At 33.2% G+C, this 22160-nt stretch overlaps 1 protein-coding gene across 1 annotated transcript; it reads right to left on the reverse strand.

The window, feature by feature from the left end:
• Window positions 1-16321: 16321 nt before the first annotated feature.
• LOC109815548 (2-oxoglutarate-dependent dioxygenase 19) lies at window positions 16322-20973 on the reverse strand. Its single transcript, XM_020380300.3, has 4 exons — window positions 20737-20973; window positions 18551-18762; window positions 17801-18131; window positions 16322-16933 (listed from the first exon to the last, which is right to left on the reverse strand). Exons 1-4 carry the CDS (start codon window positions 20911-20913, stop codon window positions 16685-16687), a joined length of 969 nt encoding a protein of 322 aa, XP_020235889.2. The 5' UTR covers window positions 20914-20973; the 3' UTR covers window positions 16322-16684.
• Between the last annotated feature and the right edge of the window lie 1187 nt (window positions 20974-22160).

The following is a 22160-nucleotide window of genomic DNA, read 5'->3' on the forward strand; positions in this document are numbered from 1 at the left end:
TGACTCAAAGGAGGTTGTAGCTCAAAAGAGGGTTCACCTTGAGCAGAATCTTGTCGCGTCTCCGCGTTGATCAAAGGTCCTGATTGAAGAACCTTACCCTCTTCGACCTGAGGGGGAATTTCTATTGAAGCCATAACAGAAGCAAGCACCGTAGCATCTACTTGGGGAGTAGACAACTAATGAAGTAAAAAGTAAAGCTGAGCATCAAAAGAGAAGGTAAATAAAGAGGAATCTAAAGAGACGACAAGATGGTGGACCTGTTGGGTTGCCTCTGTGACACCCTCTACCCCATTATTAATATACAACAAATGTAACAATAAGATATTACTTTTCTTCTTTTTGGGTAAATAAAATCTTTCATAGTTGACAAATATTTCAAATATAACAAGGTAGAAGATTCACATTCGTAACTCATAAATCATAACTCCAGTGTAAAAATTATAAAAGAAAAGAAGTTAAGATTTTCAATACAATTTAGTATAAAACAAGAAATCATATATATACAAATAATAATAAAGGAAATATAAATTAACTCCAGTAAAGGTGGCAGTGCCTCCTGGTTAGGAATTAATTTATACTCCCAAATCATATAATAAAATATAACAAAAATGTACATCTTGGTCTTTTATCAAGAACGTTCAAATTACAATTCTTAACATATATTTTCCTTGAATTATACATGTTATCTACGTTATCTCTTCGTTAGAAATTACCAAAGAAGAGAAACTAAAGTTATAAAAGCGATATCATATTAAACTAAAATAACTATGCCCCGATGTCACATCCTATCAGAGCATGCCCAAATTGAAGCCTTTAAGCCTCATCACCAACATCCTCATGATGCTGATCATCTGCAACACAATTTAAAACATATACAAAAACAACAAGGGAGTGAGAAACATCTCACTCAGTTTCAGGTGCATAAATAAAGGTTAAATAGCCCACACACACACAACAAATATAAGTCACATGTAAATAACATACATAAATAATCAAATATCACATATATATTCATTTATCATGCTATGATGTCATGGACTCAACTCATAAATGCATGCATGTGGCGCCATACGGAAGATTCACAATTCATCGTTGGTGACCCTAAGGTACACCTGGTTACATCACTGGTGACCCTAAGGTACACCTTGTTAGCATGTTACATCGTGGGTGACCCTAAGGTACACCTTGTTAGTCGTGGGTGACCCTAAGGTACACCTTGTTAGTCGTGGGTGACCATAAGGTACACCTTGTTAGTCGTGGGTGTGCGGCCTCAGCGGCACACCTCGAGTAATATATGCATATGATGCATGTCATACATTCATAATCTCATGGACTCAACATTTAACTTATTACATAATTTCATTTAATACATCATGTCCTCATTTTTCATAGTCTCATAATCATAGTTTGTCTCAATAGTCCATTCTTAAGTCTCATGTCATTTGTCCATATTTCACTAGGTCATGTCATAAATACTCCTCATAAGGTCCGCACAGGAATTCACAGAGATCCAGAGAGCATTCTTGTTCATATTAAACCTCATTTATTATTAACATTAATTTCATATTCATTTATTACTTTCAACAAAGAACAAAGTAGAATAAATAGAAAATCGGACAGAACAACGGCACCTTTAACAAAAACAAAGTAGAGTAAATAGAAAATCAAACAGAACAACGGCACCTTCAACAAAGAACAAAGTAAAGTAAATAGAAAATCAAACAGAACAACGACATCTTCAACAAAGAACAAAATAGAGTAAATAGAAAATCAGACAGAACAACGGCAAGGGATTGGGGGCCAATCCGACAAACAACTATCCAACAATTATCCCCACACCCCTGAGCGAGGTTCTCACTCCCCCCCTTACCTGGATAGGCGGAGTTGGAACTTGGGCAGGGTCTCCTCCTCTGGATCCCCTCTTTTTTTCTCTCTCTTTCTTTCTTTCTCTCTCTCTCTTCTCTCTCTCTCTCTTTCTCTTTTCTTTCTCTCTCTAAAATTTTCACTTCTTCTCCTCTGTACCAAATTTTCACCCCCTGCCCCTATTTATAGGCCAGCTGGCGCAACCGGAACGGCCGTACTGATTTCGGAACGGCCCGTTCCGGATCCTTCAAACGTGGGCAAATTTCTCAACTGGAACGGCCCGTTCCAAAATTGGAACGGCCCGTTCCGAGACTCAGCAGAACGGCCCGTTCTGTTTCTAGAACGGCTCGTTCTCCATACCAGAACGGCCCGTTCTCCATCCAGAACGGCCCGTTCCAGGCCTGTTCTGGAACTTGAAAAAAATAGCATATTCGCTCTTTTGGAACGGCCCGTTCTGCATTTGGAACGGCCCGTTCCGAAACCCAGAAATACCCTTGTCCCTTTATTAAAATTACGAAAATGCCATCAATAATTACGAAAATGCCATCAATAATTACGAAAATGCCATCAATAATTACGAAAATGCCATTACTAATAAAAATATCCTTTTAAGGAAATTGGGGTGTTACAATTCTCCCCTCCTTTTAGAAATTTCGTCCCCGAAATTTACCTGAAAACAAAAATAGATAAGTTTCTCGCATCTTGCTTTCTAACTCCCATGTAGCACTTTCTTCAAAATTTCCTTATTGATGTACAACTCTATCAATCTCTCCAAGAAATGTCTAATGTTAATAAGTTCGAGGTGAGCAGACCTGGTAAGCCTATCCATTAATCCAAATAAGATCAAATTTCTTAAGAATATCATACATAACTACAACTAAATCCATTGATACAGAATCTTATTTTCAAATTAGAACGTCTAAAGGTTGTATTAAATCTGAAAGTTTTTGGTGTTCGACCTTAGCTTTCTAACATACTAAGCAAGCATACACAAATTCCTCCACTTCCTCCGTCATTTTAGGCCACCAAAACATCTTCTTAAGATATTGATACATCTTAGTAACTCCTAGATGAATACTAAGACTGCTCTTATGACCTTCTTCCAAGATTGCTCTCTTAAGTTCTAGCACATTTGGAATATACAACCCATCCTTAAATCTCAACACTCCATCCACTCCAAATTTAAACTTACTTTCTACACCTTGATTCAACTTCTCTACTTCTCTTTAGACCATCATGTTTCCGCTGCGCCACTCTGATACATTTCAGTAACTCTTAAATAAATGCTAAAAATATTTTTATGTCCTTTCTCTAAGATCATCTTCCTTAATTTTGGGTTTACTAGGCACATAGATTATATCCTTGTATCCCGAAACACCATCAACTTCCACTTGTAAAAGGCTATTTATATTCCTACCAATCTTTTTCACTTGGGTCACTAAGAAAGAATCTAACTCCTGAGTCTTCTAATCTCATTATTAATCCTTTCAACATATTCAATTCAATGTTCCTAAGGGTGAGCTCACACATCATGCTTAAGTTTCTAATCTACTCAATCAAACTCAACCCTTATATCATCAAAATGATAGATAAATGCTCATCCTACTCAGGACATTTGTCACCATATTAGTTTAACTTGTATAATCTTCTCCAATGATTAGGCACCTAATTGTAAGTTCACTATGTACTCATACTCGGTCTTCAAGTCTTACCACTTTATTTATACTCCAAGAAAACTCTTATTCACTACCTTGTCCTATAATCTCATACCTGGCCACCAAAATGAATCGACTAATATGCTTATTCAATATCCTTTGAATAATCCATTCGTTAATCGAGTCATACATAGTCCCTTACTACTAGGAGTAATTTCACAAATCAAACTTAAATTCCTAACTTGAGCCAAAAGATATATCTCTTTGACCATAAAGAAAGATAAATATAGATATTTCCTATTCAAAGCATCGACTGCTATAGGTTTACCCAGATAACAACTAAGATTAAAATCTTAATCCTTACAATTTCCAACTATCTCTTCTATCTCATATTCAATTCCTTCGGATCAAACAGATATTTAAGATCCTTATAATCACTAAATATCTCAATAATGTTTCTAAAATCTCAAGCGTAACTATTACAACTTCTAATTCAAGGTAATTTCTCTCATGAATTTTCCATTTCCTAGATGCTTAAAAACATAAGTTACTACCTTTGCATCAATAATCCACCCAAACCTGTCTTCAAAGTCATCACTATATCCCACATAAGACTTACTAGAGTCAGGTAATATTATCACTAGTCAATTTTGCCATAAGAGTTAGAACTACTCTTATACTTACTATCTCACATAAAGACAATACCCCTCATAGTGAATGTAGTCAAGGGCAATGCTATCCTAGAAATTCTTTCAATAAATCTCCAATAGTAAGCCTCATAAAACTTTTATTCTCGCTAACTTGCTTAGATATCTCTCTGCTTAAACATAACTTCTACCTAAGACAGATTCATGTTCACCTTAACTGAAATTTACAGGGACTAGAAAACTTAACATACAACCGTCTTGGATATATCTTCACCTTCAACTACAATATGATCATATCACATCCTAAGATCAATATCACTAACCATACAACATTCACCATTTGATCCCTAAGGTCTTCTATTCACATATCGACATACATGCACATCAAGTCATATTAGAATGCCTACTTTAAACCTTCATATATATCATCCATAAGCATGTACATGAACAACCTTTACCGCATAGCATCATATAACCTTAAACAACCTCTCAATCTACACGAAAACACATCAAAACATGTCAATTCTTATCCTTGCATTGCCTACTAACCCGAAAACATTATTATACAGACTAACTTCTTTTTTTAACAACTATCAAAGAAAACAACACATAAAGAGTTCTACTCATCCACGTGATATCAACCTATCACTAAGTGAATAGGCTACAACTCTTAGTGAGACATGAGATTTAAAAAAAAACAAATCATCTTCTTAGCTAAAGAAAACTTCAAAAATCACAACAAATATATTCAGTGCTTACAATTATACCTCTGATTACCAAAGCAGCTATACTGGAGTTCTAGACCTCCGTTTTACCTGATTCCAATTCCATTAGAAAGATAACATCCAAGGCTACCACTTTCCTGAAGACTAACAAAAATTCTAATTTTGTCAGTATAGCACTTGTACTGTCACAACAAAACATCTCCTACACCAGACAACAATAGTGTATCAACATCTAAAACCACAAAAATACCTCAATCCTTCCAAACTTACTCCTTTCCACCTGAAATTCATATCAAAGTTTCCCACTACAAATCTAAACCAAATAACTCACCTATTCAGTACAAAAGGCTTAGAAAATAAAATTTTCATGCAACCATCAAACTCTAAAAATCATCAACACTTCAATCTCTCCTTAAGAATACCAAAACTCCAATTCTCAACATACCTCATCTTTGGATTCAATTGCTACAACTAAAGCTTTCAAAAATTTCACCAATCATAAATTCTTAATACACTTTAAAATAAATCAATGTCTTACCCAAATCTAAGGCCTCAATAGTTCCCACAATATTAACAACATATTTCGTCTACCACTACTCGCACATATGCTTGCAACACAAGCGATATTACTCAACCACCACTTCTTACGTAAGTATCAAACACTTAAGCAATCATAAGAATGAAGAAGAAAGGTCATAATGGTATTAGCTGACACTATCATGACTATCATTCCTCTAATTAAAAAAAAAATAACTTAACAATATCAAACTTTACAATATCAACACAAGGAGAACATCATCATCATCATTATCAAAGCAAAACATCATCAAAGCAAAGCATCACCAAAGTATACAACAAACAAAACAATGTCAGAGTACACAACAGAATCTCGATAAGTCACGGCCGATTAGATCAACCTGCTCTAATACCACTAAATGTGACACCCTCTACTCCATTATTAATATACAACAAATGTAACAATAAGATATTACTTTTCTTCTTTTTGGGTAAATAAAATCTTTCATAGTTGACAAATATTTCAAATATAACAAGGTAGAAGATTCACATTCGTAACTCATAAATCATAACTCCAGTGTAAAAATTATAAAAGAAAAGAAGTTAAGATTTTCAATACAATTTAGTATAAAACAAGAAATCATATATATACAAATAATAATAAAGGAAATATAAATTAACTCCAGTAAAGGTGGCAGTGCCTCCTGGTTAGGAATTAATTTATACTCCCAAATCATATAATAAAATATAACAAAAATGTACATCTTGGTCTTTTATCAAGAACGTTCAAATTACAATTCTTAACATATATTTTCCTTGAATTATACATGTTATCTACGTTATCTCTTCGTTAGAAATTACCAAAGAAGAGAAACTAAAGTTATAAAAGCGATAACATATTAAACTAAAATAATTATGCCCCGATGTCACATCCTATCAGAGCATGCCCAAATTGAAGCCTTTAAGCCTCATCACCAACATCCTCATGATGCTGATCATCTGCAACACAATTTAAAACATATACAAAAACAACAAGGGAGTGAGAAACATCTCACTCAGTTTCAGGTGCAGAAATAAAGGTTAAATAGCCCACACACACACAACAAATATAAGTCACATGTAAATAACATACATAAATAATCAAATATCACATATATATTCATTTATCATGTTATGATGTCATGGACTCAATTCATAAATGCATGCATGTGGCGCCATACGGAAGATTCACAATTCATCGTTGGTGACCCTAAGGTACACCTGGTTACATCACTGGTGACCCTAAGGTACACCTTGTTAGCATGTTACATCGTGGGTGACCCTAAGGTACACCTTGTTAGTCGTGGGTGACCCTTGTAGACCCCTAAAATTGTCCGGGTCGGAAATAAAGCTTGAAGACTCTCGAAGACTAAAGGAAAGTCAGCCGGAAAGACTCCTGGAAGACCCTGGAAGACCCTAGGATGATTATCTGTAGGTTTAGAGGTCTTAGAGTAGCAAAAAATAAGAAAAGTGGGAGGAATGAAGCCCAATACGGCCTCCCAGAGGTTCAGTACGGCCGTATTGAACATTTTGAACTTCAATACGGCCGCACTGAACTCAATACGGCCGTATTGAAGTTTCTGGACTTCAATACGGCTGCATTGAATTCAATACGGCTGCACTGAACTTCAATACGGCCGCACTGAACTTCAATACGGCCGTATTGAGGTTTTTTGAACTTCAATACGGCCGTATTGAATTCAATACGGCCGTATTAGTTCAAAATTTCAATGTTGACCGTATTGACCCTCATAAACCGTATTGAGCCTCTTCCCTATAAATATGACGTCAATGGGACGTCATTTCACACTTTTGGACTGAGTTTTAACCCTCTTCTTGAGTATTCTGGGTTTTTTTGAGCAGTGCTCTGCCTAGAAATCACTCGGAGAGTTGATCCGACGAAGTTTTTGAGTTCTGAGCATTTTGCTTGAGTCTCAAACTAAGTCGAAGGGAAATCCATCGGATTTCCAAGTCAAAAATTATTTTCTAGGAGGGAGCGAGCGGTCTTGTAGAGGGAGGGAACGCCAAAACGCTTCCCAATTTCTGTCAAGATATATAAGAAAGCACGCTTCAAAGGTTTATCTCTTTAAAGTCCCTTCTTTTACCGCTTTCTGTGTGTACATATTTAAACTGTCATCATGTAGATAGTTAATTTATAATAGCTTAGAATAAATAGGGGTAATTTAGTAATTTCGCACTATTATTTAGAAATAATCTGTCATAGGGAACCCGAAAGGGGCGCTGTGGGGTGCTAACACCTTCCCCACGTGTAACCGACTCCCTTACCCGACTCTGGTTGTAATGGCCGAAGTCGATTTTTGAATCGATTGCCTTAAACTTCTTTTTCCAATGTTTTGAGTAAAACATTGGTGGCGACTCCATGAACCCTTCCTTTTTATGAAAACCGCTAATCCATGGAGGGTCCCGCTTGGGATTAACATGGATTAGTGAGCCTTTTAATAAAATTGCTCGTTTGACAAGGTCTCAGTTTGAGAATAAGTCATTCTAGCAATCCATATTTTTAAACAAACAAAAGAGTCCAACCATCCTTCGCGAATGCCGAAAGCCCGTTTCGGGCCGGTGGCGACAACCCTAAGGTACACCTTGTTAGTCGTGGGTGACCATAAGGTACACCTTGTTAGTCGTGGGTGTGCGGCCTCAGCGGCACACCTAGAGTAATATATGCATATGATGCATGTCATACATTCATAATCTTATGGACTCAACATTTAACTTATTACATAATTTCATTTAATACATCATGTCCTCATTTTTCATAGTCTCATAATCATAGTTTGTCTCAATAGTCCATTCTTAAGTCTCATGTCATTTGTCCATATTTCACTAGGTCATGTCATAAATACTCCTCATAAGGTCCGCACAGGAATTCACAGAGATCCAGAGAGCATTCTTGTTCATATTAAACCTCATTTATTATTAACATTAATTTCATATTCATTTATTACTTTCAACAAAGAACAAAGTAGAATAAATAGAAAATCGGACAGAACAACGGCACCTTTAACAAAAACAAAGTAGAGTAAATAGAAAATCAAACAGAACAACGGCACCTTCAACAAAGAACAAAGTAAAGTAAATAGAAAATCAAACAGAACAACGACATCTTCAACAAAGAACAAAATAGAGTAAATAGAAAATCAGACAGAACAACGGCAAGGGATTGGGGGCCAATCCGACAAACAACTATCCAACAATTATCCCCACACCCCTGAGCGAGGTTCTCACTCCCCCCCTTACCTGAATAGGCGGAGTTGGAACTTGGGCAGGATCTCCTCCTCTGGATCCCCTCTTTTTTTCTCTCTCTTTCTTTCTTTCTCTCTCTCTCTCTTTCTCTTTTCTTTCTTTCTCTAAAATTTTCACTTCTTCTCCTCTGTACCAAATTTTCACCCCCCTGCCCCTATTTATAGGCCTCCTGGCGCAACCGGAACGGCCGTACTGATTTCGGAACGGCCCGTTCCGGATCCTTCAAACGTGGGCAAATTTCTCAACTGGAACGGCCCATTCCAAAATCGGAACGGCCCGTTCCGAGACTTAGCAGAACGGCCCGTTCTGTTTCTAGAACGGCCCGTTCTCCATACCAGAACGACCCGTTCTCCATCCAGAACGGCCCGTTCCAGGCCCGTTCTGGAACTTGAAAAAAATAGCATATTCGCTCTTTTGGAACGGCCCGTTCTGCATTTGGAACGGCCCGTTCCGAAACCCAGAAATACCCTTGTCCCTTTATTAAAATTACGAAAATGTCATCAATAATTACGAAAATGCCATTACTAATAAAAATATCCTTTTAAGGAAATTGGGGTGTTACAGCCTCGATAACAGGAAACATGTCTTTTTTGCATTTCTCGAGACATCTCTCGAGAGGAATCTAGTTGGATAACCTCAACATCCTATTAAGGTAATGTTAGAAGAGTTAAAAGCATAAGAGAAATATTAGACGAGATAGACGAGAGTAAAAGTCGAAATACCTTGGGGACAGACTTCATGGCATCCTTAAGCAGTTTCTCGCTAGAAGGTTTTTGAGGTTTCTTGGAAAGGGGAATGACCATCTTTGACTTCCCTTTATCCTGCTTTTTTGTAGTCGAGACCTGATAGTGGAAATGAATATGATTATGAAATTCGAGTAAGTAAATAACCTCAAAATTTAGATAATTCACTTACAGTTTTAGTACTGTCTGAACCTACTCTTTGCCTTTTCGAGGTTTCAATGCTCTGCAAGGTAAGAATCAGCAATAAATGAACACAAGGTAAAATATTTTGATTGTAAGGAAGAGAAAATTCGAAAAGAAATATACCTTAGAACGAAGAGAAACCTTCTCAGCTGCAGTCTTTCTTTTTCGGCCTTTCTTCGAAGATTCTTTGTCTTCGTCATCCTCACTTTCCCAGTTGAGAGTTTGCTCAGCATGTTGTGGAACACGCTGAGGAGTGACAGCTACAAAATTCGAGGAAAAAGGTGAGACAAGTTTAAGATACACTCGAAGAGGAAGTAAGCGAAAGAATATTTACCAGGAGCAGGGTTAACGTTACTGACCCAACATAATGGCCACCATTTGCTTCGAGGAAAATCATACACGGAACATCTCGCATAAGTAACTTGATTCTTTACAGGAATCTCTTTGCGCTCAAGGTAAAACGGGTCGAGTGTCTTCACCCAAGGAGGGTGAGATAAGTGTTTAACCAGACCAAAAAGAGCATTTGGAAGAGGAGGTATGTGTTTTGGACAAAATTTTTCGAAATCAATTTTACCTTGAGGGTTTATTACCTTTTTTGAGAGGATGTCCCGTTGTACCATTTTCGATAAGGATACAGAAGCGTCAAAGATGGTGCGGTGTACATTGTCAGGTCGATAACAAACCTTAAAAAATTGTTCGAATTGATAAATTATAAGTTGATTCTTGAAAGTACCTGATTGCTTAGGTCCCTGCGAACAAGAGAGAGGAGAATTAATCAGCTTCTTCAAAAAGCCATCAAAATCGATGAGCTTATCTACAACATAATAACACCACCATCGAAGGTAGCATTTCAAAACTAAAAATGAAGGAGAAAAGTTGGAAGGCGTAAGCTTAAGTTCTTTCTCTGATCGAAGAATAAAGTCAAGAACTTCCTCGTAATTGCCCTCTTCGACACAAATATCTGCATCAATACTTTCCTTACGTCGAAGAGGCAGGGGTTTCATTTGGCAGAGACCAAATTGACGAGCAAAGAGTTGAGGCTGATAAGAGTAAAGTCTAACATCTTTCTGCCTCATGCCTGAGAAGATGACGTCCCATGATAAGAACCCAAACCAAATGTCAATCGAAGAAGGATTGATGCTCCCAACCTGATTATTTTGACGTAGCCAGACTGGACCTATTAAATTTTGTCGAAGAAAAGGGGCTAAATCTTCAATGAACTCAATGAAACTAAGAAACGCTCTAATATATTTTTCAAAATTATCTACCAGACGTTTCCGTGGGGTAAGGGTAGTCAAACGAGCTCCTTTGAGTTCACAGAGTGAAATTGGAGTTGAAGGTAAATAAAGCCTCTTCTCGAGAATGGCGTTGAGCCATAGTTGGAGCAGCTATAATGGACCAGAAAGATTTCGAGGCCCCGACTCTCGAGAAAGACTCTCAGAAGCTTCGTCGAGGCATGTGTATAGGGAAGCTAGAAGCAACTTGCTCAAACATATCTTTTTCTTCAGATGAAGGGCCTGAGCTAGAACATAGTAATATTTTGGGACTTGGAGGGAAGGAGTACAGAAAACACAGGCCGACAACCAATACATTAGAAAAACAATGTGCTCTGAAGAGGAAACAGGTGTACCAGGTTGTCCCATATGGGCAGTAATGAAAGCCAGATAGGTTTTTTTATCCCAAGTGATCGAAATATCCTTGATCGAAACTTCTTCCTCAAAAGCATTAGGATGAAACCTCTCCCCAAGAGGCAGTAACCCTGTTATAGCAGCAATGTCGAGCAAAGTGGGGCAAACAAAACCACAAGGGAACTCGAAAGCCCTAGTTTCTCTATTCCAAAAGAAAATGGCAGAAAAGAGCATTTGAGGGTCGAAAAGGTGAAGGTCAAACTTGGCTAATTGGATAAACTCAAAAATACCTATCTCTTTCCAGTCAGAAGACATAGAGGCTTCTATACGGGTTAGCCAGGATAAATGTCTTTCTTTAACAGGAGGAAAAGCTCTAAAAAATTTTGTGGTATCAGCAAAGAGATTTAGGTCTATCTTGGGTGAGTAAATGAAAGGGATGGTGGTGGCGTCTTCAGGAAGAAGGGTATTACCAAACTTCTTGTTGTTTTGACCGTCAAAAGGACTAAGAAAGGCATGGATAGAACCATTCTCTAGGGAGAAAGGAAGAAGTACCTGAGATTGATATATCTTCAAACTGGCCTCCTCCATGCCGGGGATAGGAACGAAGGTATCATCGCCCCCCTAAACCTTGCAGACCTGAGCATTGGTAATGAGCAAAGGAGTGCCCTGAGCAGGAGTGACAGTGGTCATAGTGGACGCAGCGGTGGTGGCTAAGACAGGAGTAGAGGTAGAGGCAGCAGCAAGAGAAGTCGTAGAGATCATAGCAGCGGAGCTGGAAGCAGCGGAAGAGGCCATTGAGTCACAGGAGTAAAGAATGTGAGAAGGAAGGCAAGGTTCGTCGGAGAAGAAAGCACAGGATTCAACGGAGAAGAAAATCTAGAGAAAAGGCAGAGAGAAAGCAGAAGAAGCTTGGGCGCGAAGAAAAACAATGGTAAAAATGAGTTTCACGCGAGGTAAAAAAGGTTTTAATGGGCCTAAGGTAAATGAGCCCATAGGGAAAAATTCAAATTAAATGATTGTAACAGCCGCCAAAAAATTTTGGTAACAGCAAAAAACAGGAAGCACGCGCTGTTTCTGCCATTAATATCGCTGCAACGGTCATATACATTCAATGCGAATCCAGAAACGAGCCAGACTAGGGTATCATCGAAAAGGGTGCTTCAAGTAAACGTACTTCTAAGTAAATATACAGAGATTCGACTCTTTAAATGTACAGGAATTCGACTTTCTTTATATTGATACATATATCAAGATCGAATTCCTAGGGGGGCACTTGTTGGATCCACTCGAAAAACTACAAACAAGTCGAAACAATCATGTAGATTCCTCGAAAAATGATATGAAGATGGACACCTTCCAATAGCAAATATTCGAGATCGAGAAGAGTCATACTTGAAAACTAGGTAGGTCGAGAGGTTAATATGAACGTGGGAGGACGGTTAAAGGAAGTTATAACTCAAGACTACGTAACAAGCATAGTGGATAGCGGTTATGGGTTAGAGGTGTACGTGCACAAAATTAACCGCTCTTGATTGTTCTATAAATACAAGGATTACGGACCGTAACAGGGGTCGGAAAACTCATATCAGAACTACTTTCAAGCACTCTCTGCTCGCTCACATGGCTTTCGTGCAAGGAATCGTTTTCGGGTATGACTGCTTCTTGACCACATTTCTTTTCTTGTTTTAGGAGTAGGTATAGTATAATTTCTTGTGTAGTTTCTTACTGTTCTTGTAAGCACGTAGTGAGATTATGTACTTTGAAGAGTATGCTCTATCATTACCTGAAGTGAACCATGATCTGCATTGCCAATATTATAATTGTTCACTCGATTCATCTAAGCGTTCATGTGCATGAAAATTGTTATATGTTGATCGTTGAGGAGTGTTGGGAAATGGGTAATCATTAATTATTCCACTCCGTTCTTCTTGGAGCGAAAAATATACCTAAATTGAAACACGCGCTGTGCTAGTCTACATAAAAAGAACCCGTAAACGATTAATGGTTAATTCCGCCGTAAACAATACTGAAATACAAAAAGTGTCACTATAAGTATAATATATGTAGATATATATTTAGCGACCGAAATAACGACCGATTTTCTAGCGACGACTTATTTTGATCGTTAAATCGGTCGCTATTTTGATTATTCATAATCGGTCGCTAAATCAGTCGATAAATAGCGACTAATAAATTTTGGTCGCTAATTTCGGTTGCTATTTTGCAATTTTCTAGTAGTGTTTTATTATAACCCTTCTCATTTTAAAATATATAAATTATTACTTAAACTTTTAAATTTATAATAAATAATTTAAATTGTATCATAAAATTAATTTTAAATAGAAATAAGTAGATTGTTAATTATAAAAGTAAGTATATATAAATAAAGATTAATTAAATATAATATAATTATTATTAGTAGTAATATAATTATTATATATATATTATTATATATTTATAATTGTCCGAATACAAAAAAATGATAAGGATCCAAAGATAATATAGGTATGAGATTGGATAGTTGAGGACGACTTAAATAAATTAATTTGTACTACTTATACTAACAACATGCATATGCTTTTCGGTAGCTTATCTCATAAGAACTTCACAGTTAAGCATGCTTGACTTGGAGTAATATAGGGATAGGTGACCTTCTGGGAAGTTTCCAAAAATTGTGTAATTAAGGACAACACATGTTAAAAAGTTAAGTATTGTGAAATAAAATCCTTAAGAGGCCAAATATGAGTGGTTCGTAACGACCAAATTTGCGACGTCTATAAAATTTAATAAAATAAAAAATAAATATTTAACGACCGATTTATTCGGTCACTAATTTGGTCTCATACACTTTAGTGACCAAAATCATTGCAACCATTTTGCGAACGAATTAGCGACCGAAAATTTTTCCGTCGCTAAATAGCTTAGTGACTAGGGTTTTAGCGACTGATTAAATTCGGTCGTTAAGGTAAATAGCGACCGATTTTAGCAATTTAGCGACCGATTTTGGTGGTCGCTAAATTGCATATTTTTTGTAGTGAAATAATATTTTCAAAAACCTTTAGAAGATTAACATAAAATTTCCTTCCATCTTTCACAGCTCTAAATTAACTTTAGAATATGATTTAATTGTCAAATTCTAATAAGTTAACATATAATAAAAAATACAAGAAAAACTCTTTTTTTCTTTATTATGTCAATTGCCTTGGCCAACGTTTTTGTTTTCATTATAGAGCCTAAACTCATTACCAAGAGTCGATATGGATCCCTCTTGATTAATCATTTAGTTATACAAGAATTTAATTACACTCAATAATCATTCAACTAACACCTTAAGGTATTAGGTGTCCAAAATCAAAGTATAATAAATATCTTGTTAATTATTATGATAATCTCAAATCTAAGGAAATTATATATTTCTTCTTAAGAATTTCCTATTGACAAAATTTTAAGGTAATACATAACAATTAGGAATTTTCCTTTATAGTGTATGTTCAATAGTCATATCTCTATATGAACTATTTATATGAGTAATCTAATAAATGAGATCTATTAATCTTTATTCAATAAATACTATTACACATATATTGATCTATCTAGATTAATAATGTCCTATCCTCGATAATCCTATAATGAAGAAAAATTTAGATAAAATTAAAAAAAAAAACTTATTTTTCTCATTATTATAATATCTATTATAAAAAGAAGTCTTTAATTTTAATCAAAGACTTTATCATATTAATTATTTTTCACAATCAATAAATATGACAATAAAGCACAATCTTATTAATGCATATAAGATAGATTGGATCTTGGACATATATTTTATTCCCAACAGTGCGTGTTTAAGTAAATTTTTATTTTGATTCCTATAAAAATGGTTAATTATGTTTTAACTAATGTAGAATATGACATATTCTACATCAGTTCCACCAAGAACCGATGTAAAATATGACCGATGTAGAATATATCATATTTTACATCAGTATTGTCAATAATTGATGTAGAAATGAGACTTTTTATATCGGGTTTTAAATCGATGTAAAATGTCTTACACTTTCTACGTTATCTGAATCTACATCGTTTTCAAAATCGATGTAAAATGTCTAAAAAAAAAAATTGATGTAAAATGTGCCTCTTATAGTAATTATTATAACCAATGTAAAACTTTTTTACATCAATTTTATTTTGAATCGATATAAAAAAAAATTAATTACATCGATCATTGAATAATAAATGTAAAAAACTTACTCTAAATTACAAAAAGCACACAGAATCACTTTCTAAGTGGATTATTACTCGACCAATGTAAAATGATAATTTTGCAATGGTGACCCTCTTAACTTACTCAATGTCATGTGTGACAGTGAGAGAGAGACCTGAGACCATTAATTTGTATCTTCAGACCCTTTACGTTTTGTACTGTGTGGATATATGAAAATGATGCTCCACCAAAATAAATGAACATGAAAAATATATGATAGATTGTGATTTGTGATGGTAAAAGAATGACCCGTGTGATTCGAGTGTTGTTGTGTGCCCTTTCTTTAAATTCCTTTTTTTTTTCTTGCTCTGAATGAATATATGAACAAGTCAAATGGTCCCCTTGAGTATAGTTTTATGAAAAATACTGCATTTCTTTTCTTTATACATTGGGGGTCAGAGTCTATCTTTTTTCTATTTTTTATTTCATTTTTATCGTTATTTATTTACTAAAACTATTTTTTATTTTTTTATTTTAATTTTTTTATATTGATATTTTTAATTAAATTTAATATTAAGAAAACAAAAATTGAGGTGAAATTGGGCATTAAAACGAATTATTTTATCCTTGGAATAAAAGTTGGGAACAAAATTAGATAACAAATAAGAAATTAATTCTATTTTAAAAAATAAACTTTTTATTATCTATAACTCGAGATTAAAAATAAAATTTTAGTCATGCAAGATTCTGATCCAAAAACAAGTTTATATTAAGATTTTGGGGGTGTATTTTTACAAAATAAATAAGTAATAAATAAAAAATTATCCATGTTAGTTATTATTTAATTTTAACATAGTTTTGGATGATGAAGAGAATTCAAACCCCCCACAAGGTTAAAGTTGATTTTTCAACTCTATACAAGTGATTTTTCTGATATTGTTGGCAATATGATGTCTCATAAAAATAAAAACTACTTTTGTACCAGCATAAAATGTTCAAATTGATTTCGAAACTCATACAATACATCCAAGTTAATTAGATGAAAGCATATAAAAAGGTGCTATAAATGATAAGCATAATACAAGTGAGAAAACATACCAGATATGAATACATACAAAGCGCTATGAATTTATTCACACACCTTATTACTAATTAAACAAATTGTGATGTGTGTGCGTGTGAAATGTGGTGTGTGTGGGAGAGTAGTGTGAATGCAAATTTTACATTAGTCTAACTTGATCAAGTGATGAATGCACATCAATTTCATCACCTCCATTTTCTTTCAAAGATTCTTTATAGGTCATTCCACGGTATTTTTGTAGCTGTTTTTCATTAACAAACTCTTTGCTCGGACTTATGAATTTGTCCAAAGAAGGTCCATGAATACCGACCACAGGGATCCTTTGTACTTTATTGCTGCCAACAATAACTCGATGGATATGACTCTTATACACTCCATTGGTTAAGATCTACAATTAATTCATGTTAAAAAAAATAAGTTAAATTTAAAGAGGGTGAAAATGTTAAAATAACTAGATACTTTCAAAACTATTTATTTTACGTAAAAATATATTTTGAAAGTTTATGATTCTTAATTTTTAATCATGGTTATAAACTAAAATTAGGTGAATGGTGACTAGTAATTTTTTTTAATATTATTGTGATATATAATGTCATTTTCAAAAATTATTTAGTCAGTATTTATATTTTGATTTTATTTTCAGTCAAAATTTGATTCATTAATTTTTAAAATAAGATAACATCTTATAAGTACTTAAATAATTATAAATTCAAACATTAAGTACTTGTTAACATCTATATCCAAATGCAACAATTTATTAAATTTTAATTTCTTATAATATAACTTCTTATTGCATAAAAGTTTATTAAATAAGATCTTAAATAAATTATTTGTCCAGAAAAATCCTTAGTCTTTCTTTTCTTTTCTTTTTTTTACAAAATTTTGTCATTTTAAATAGGAGTATAGTTAGAAAATAAAATTAACTAAACTTGAAAATCTATAAAAATATATATTTTTATAAAAATAATCCAACATCAATAATTTAATAATCATAAGGAACATATATATAATAAATGAGGTGAGAGAACAATATATAATTTTGTTGGAATTCATATTAATATATAAGATGAGACCCAATTAAAGAGAGACTCCTTTAAAAACAGTGAGTCATGTTGCTTAACAAAAATTAGTTACTTGTCAAGTAATGATACTCCATGTTGTAAAAAATAATGAGACCCACTTAGAGCTCAAGTCTTTTTCTCTCCTAGATCCCTTTAGGTATAGCTACCGGGGGAGAGATTTTGAATAAAATTACCTCTAGTTGATCACCAAGCTGGATGAGTATAGCATGATGGGGAATATAAGCATTAATCCACTTTCCTTTGTGAGAAAGAATTTGGAGACCACCATTTACATCTTGCACAAGTGTAATCACAAAGCCAGGGTCAGTGTGTTCAGCCAAGCCAACAGCTCCCTTGGATTTGGCATTCGGTGGATAAAGGTTCATGGCCAATACATCAAACCCTGACTTCAAGTTCAATGCCTTCTCTATGAAACCTTCTTCAAACCCTAACGTTTTAGACACTGCCCTCGCTAGTCCAATTACTACCCTTCTCATTTCCTTGCCATATTCTTCTAAAGTTTTGCTGATACACCAACAAACCCAAAACAAAATAATATATATATATATATATGGAATGTCATAGTAAAATTAATTATCATTAATTTAATTAACGAAAACACCAAATGAATGTTAGTGAGTTGCTATGGTATTCTTAGAAATTTGAACTAAATAATCGATAATTGAATGATTTTTTATTCTTGCTATGATAAATGATTTAATTGTATTGATCTAAAATAAGTTTTTGTGCACAATATTTTTATTATTAAATAGATCGATTCACAATCTGTAAATGCATGATGCTTATTAACTACCATGTCATCAATTTGTTGGATTAGTTAATTAAATGAGTTTAAATATGTTATGAAAAAGAGAAAGAAGAAGTAATTTTTTAATATTAAATTTTCTAGGAAACTATATAATTTCTCTATAATTATCATATACCTGAAACCTGGTGGATTGGAAGGAAAATGATATTGGGGATTTGTAACAACCTTGAGATATTCCCTGTTTTCCCCAGCTGAGGAGTTTAGTCCCCATCGGTATTTTTTGCTGTTGGTTCTTTTCTCATCTAAGGTTGTAATTTGATTGAAGAAATCAGAAACTCCCTTTAATGTATAGTCAAATACTCCATCTGGGATGGTATGGTTCACCAACTGCATACATAAAAAGGATTGAGCAACTCTGTCTATGGAAAATGCTTAATCTAAGAAAAAAGATATATATTACGTACAGGAAAGAACACATATAATATTATATAGCTGTTTCAAGATACCCAACCATCTTGTATTATGTCAAGGTTGAATGGCCTAAATATATTTCATTTCTTTAAAGTTGCTGCATGTCTTTTTTTACATTTCGTGCAGTAACTCTTGTAATAATATATAGCAGCTCTCCGATATTTAGTTTCTATCTTTTTTTGGCTGTTTGTGAAAACTTTTCTAATGGTAAGAAATAAATTTTATAATTTCAGTCGTACAACTCTATATATATAAATAATTAAAAGAAAAAATTAATTAGTTAGTACTTACATGATATCTTAAAAAAATGTATTTTTTTTTTAAATTTTGACCTTTAAAAAATATGATCTAATATTCTCATTTTTTAGAATAAGAACAGTTTTCATTATATCTACATAGAGAAGGGGGAGGAGGTGGAAAACTTTTGTATTATCACTACAACACAATTGGTATTTAGTAATATTTGAAAAATGTTACTTAATTATATATAAATGTTACTAATTTGTTTTAGCAACATATTATCAAATGTTGTATATAGTCCATGTTGCTAAAGACTTTTAATAACATTTTTGCATAATTAGGTAACATTTAAAATGTTACCAAAGTAGTATTTTTGTAACATTTTAATAATTTTTTGTAACATTTTAATGATGTTACCAATATTTTGTTAATCTTATAAAATAATAATTAATTTTAATTTAAATATTACTATTAATTATTATATTTTTATGTCTCCTAAACTTTTAAAAGTTCCTTAAGTTTTTAGAGAAAGACATTTTTAGTTAGTCACCACTAATTATATATAGAATATCAAATTTCATTTATCTTAAATATAACTATATGAGTATATATACTCTTTATAAGTCATTAATATATTCGATGTGGGACTTTAATTATGAGTTACAATTAGATATAAGAGAAATATACTTTTTTTTACTCGACGTGGGACTTTGATTTTAGAAGCAATTATAGTAACATTTTTCAAAAAAATGTTGCAAAATAACATGTAAATTTTTTTTACTTGATATGGGACTTTGATTTTGAAAACAATTAGAAATAATAATATTGAAATAAAAAATGTTACTCTATCTATAATGACATTTTTCAAAAAAATATTACAAAATAACATTTATTTAATATATAGTAACATTTTAACAAATGTAAACAAGAAAATGTTGCTAAAAGATTAAAATCTAGTAGTGTATATTATTTATTGAAACTAGTCTCTATACTTTTTTATTCGTGAATGAAAATAATTTGATTTTAGTCTTTCAGGTATTTAAAAAAAATATTTTCAAATTCTAAAAGCATTATAAAATCATGTTTTTTAATTTATATTGAGGGGAAAATTTATATTTTTTATTATTAAATTAGGGGTTAAAAATAAAAAATATATATATATATTATAAAATATCATATTTTCAAAAAATTAAAAATGTATTCCAGCCTACATTAAAATTGCTAACAACACAGACACATCCTGTATTGAAAACTTTTGGTATAATGTATGAATGTATTTGTATTTGTAGGTATATGAGATTTATACCTATATTTTGAATTTATTACTAAGTGGAACAATGATACAATGTTATATGTTTAGGTGTATAAAATAATGACAAATAAAAATTATATATATAGATATACATGTCATCCATATGCATGGTTTTAAATCCATCCATATATATATATATGAAAATTAAAATTATTGTAATGATCATAATCACTCTGGTATAGTTTATAAATTGATTGACTAACTAGTTTTGAAGTGAATAATTTTGACTAAAATAAGCTAAACAGTATTTAATAGGGGATAAAATAATTAGAAAAGAAAAGAAACTATGCATTGTGAAAATTTATAGTAGGACACAATAAGAGGTACAAGACAATTACATAGAAGAAGCCATATTCTTGGCATGCTTCACGGAGGCATTGAAGGGCATGGAATTGCTGATTAGGGTTGTCAGAGAAGAGTAGAGAGTAGTCAATGGTGGGTATGTCTTCATCAGTAGCTGATGAATAAGGTTCAGAAGAGTGTAATTGGGATGCCAATGAGCTTATTTCAGCCATTAACTATAAAGATTAAGAGACAGAACAAGACAAAGGTATACTTGTTACAAGTAGCTATATATAAATAAGATGCATGAACTGAACCATTCCCTATATGAACTGGCCGGGAGCCTTCCGTGTGTGTCAAGTAACTACTATATAAATCTGAGATGCATGAACTGGAACATTCCGTACGTGCGTGAAAGTTTAAAATCATGTTCTAAACATTTGTGGCGAAAATAAAAAATATACTTTAAGCTATAAAATCACACATGGTAATTGATAGGATATCTAAAAAAAGTAAATAAAGTATCCCAGAAGTCTAAATTTTAAAATTTTTTCTTTCAAAACTATGAAGACCGCACGTGTATCCACATTGAGACTAATCTTTGCTTGTCAACTTCTTAACCGAACAATTTTTCAATAGAGAATATAAGAGAGAAAAGAACTAATTTAATTATCAAATAATAAATTTTCTTGAGTAAAATTTAGAACACTCATTAGTGTGTGACCCTATAGACTCAAAATTAAACTGATAGTAAATTAACTACATTAATTTACTAATCAAGATTGGTGTCTAGTAACACTCCTTAACATTCAAATAGTATGAAATAATATTCTCAAGAACCTTTAGAAAATTAACATAAAATTTTCTTCCATCTTTCACAGCTCTAAATTAACTTTGGAATATGGTTTAATTGTCAAATTCTAATAAGTTAACATATAATGAAAAATACAAGAAAAACTCTTTTTCTTTTTCATTTCAATTGTCTCGGCCAAGGTCCTTATTTTCATTATCACTACAAAAAACTTGTTTGTTTGCGGCGGTTTTTAACTGAGAGCGACGGCGGTTTTGACCGCCGCAAACTTAAATTGCTACGGTTTGTAAACCGCCGCAATGTTGTGCGTCGGGACTAAATTTTGCGGCGGTTTTCTAAACTGTCGCAACATATTCGATAAAATTGCGGCGGTTATAAAATTGTCGCTATTTTAGAAACTGAAACTAGTTAAAAATTTGCGGCGGTTTTCAAAAATTTTGCAACGATTTTTAAAACTGCTGCAAATTTAAACATGCATTTTAATTAACAATTTGCAGCAGTTTGTAACCGCCGCAATTTAATTCGCGTCCAATTTATAATTAAATGTTTTTTATAATTACATTTTCAACCTGTTTGTTTAAATTCTTATCTCAAACATGTGATCAAGATAAACTAATACAAATGATTCAAATAAAAATGTCATTCATTAAATAAAGATATTAAATCTAA

Source organism: Cajanus cajan, chromosome 3 (assembly GCF_000230855.2).
Source record: "Cajanus cajan strain Asha chromosome 3, NIPB_CcT2T_4, whole genome shotgun sequence".
NCBI lineage: Eukaryota > Viridiplantae > Streptophyta > Magnoliopsida > Fabales > Fabaceae > Cajanus > Cajanus cajan.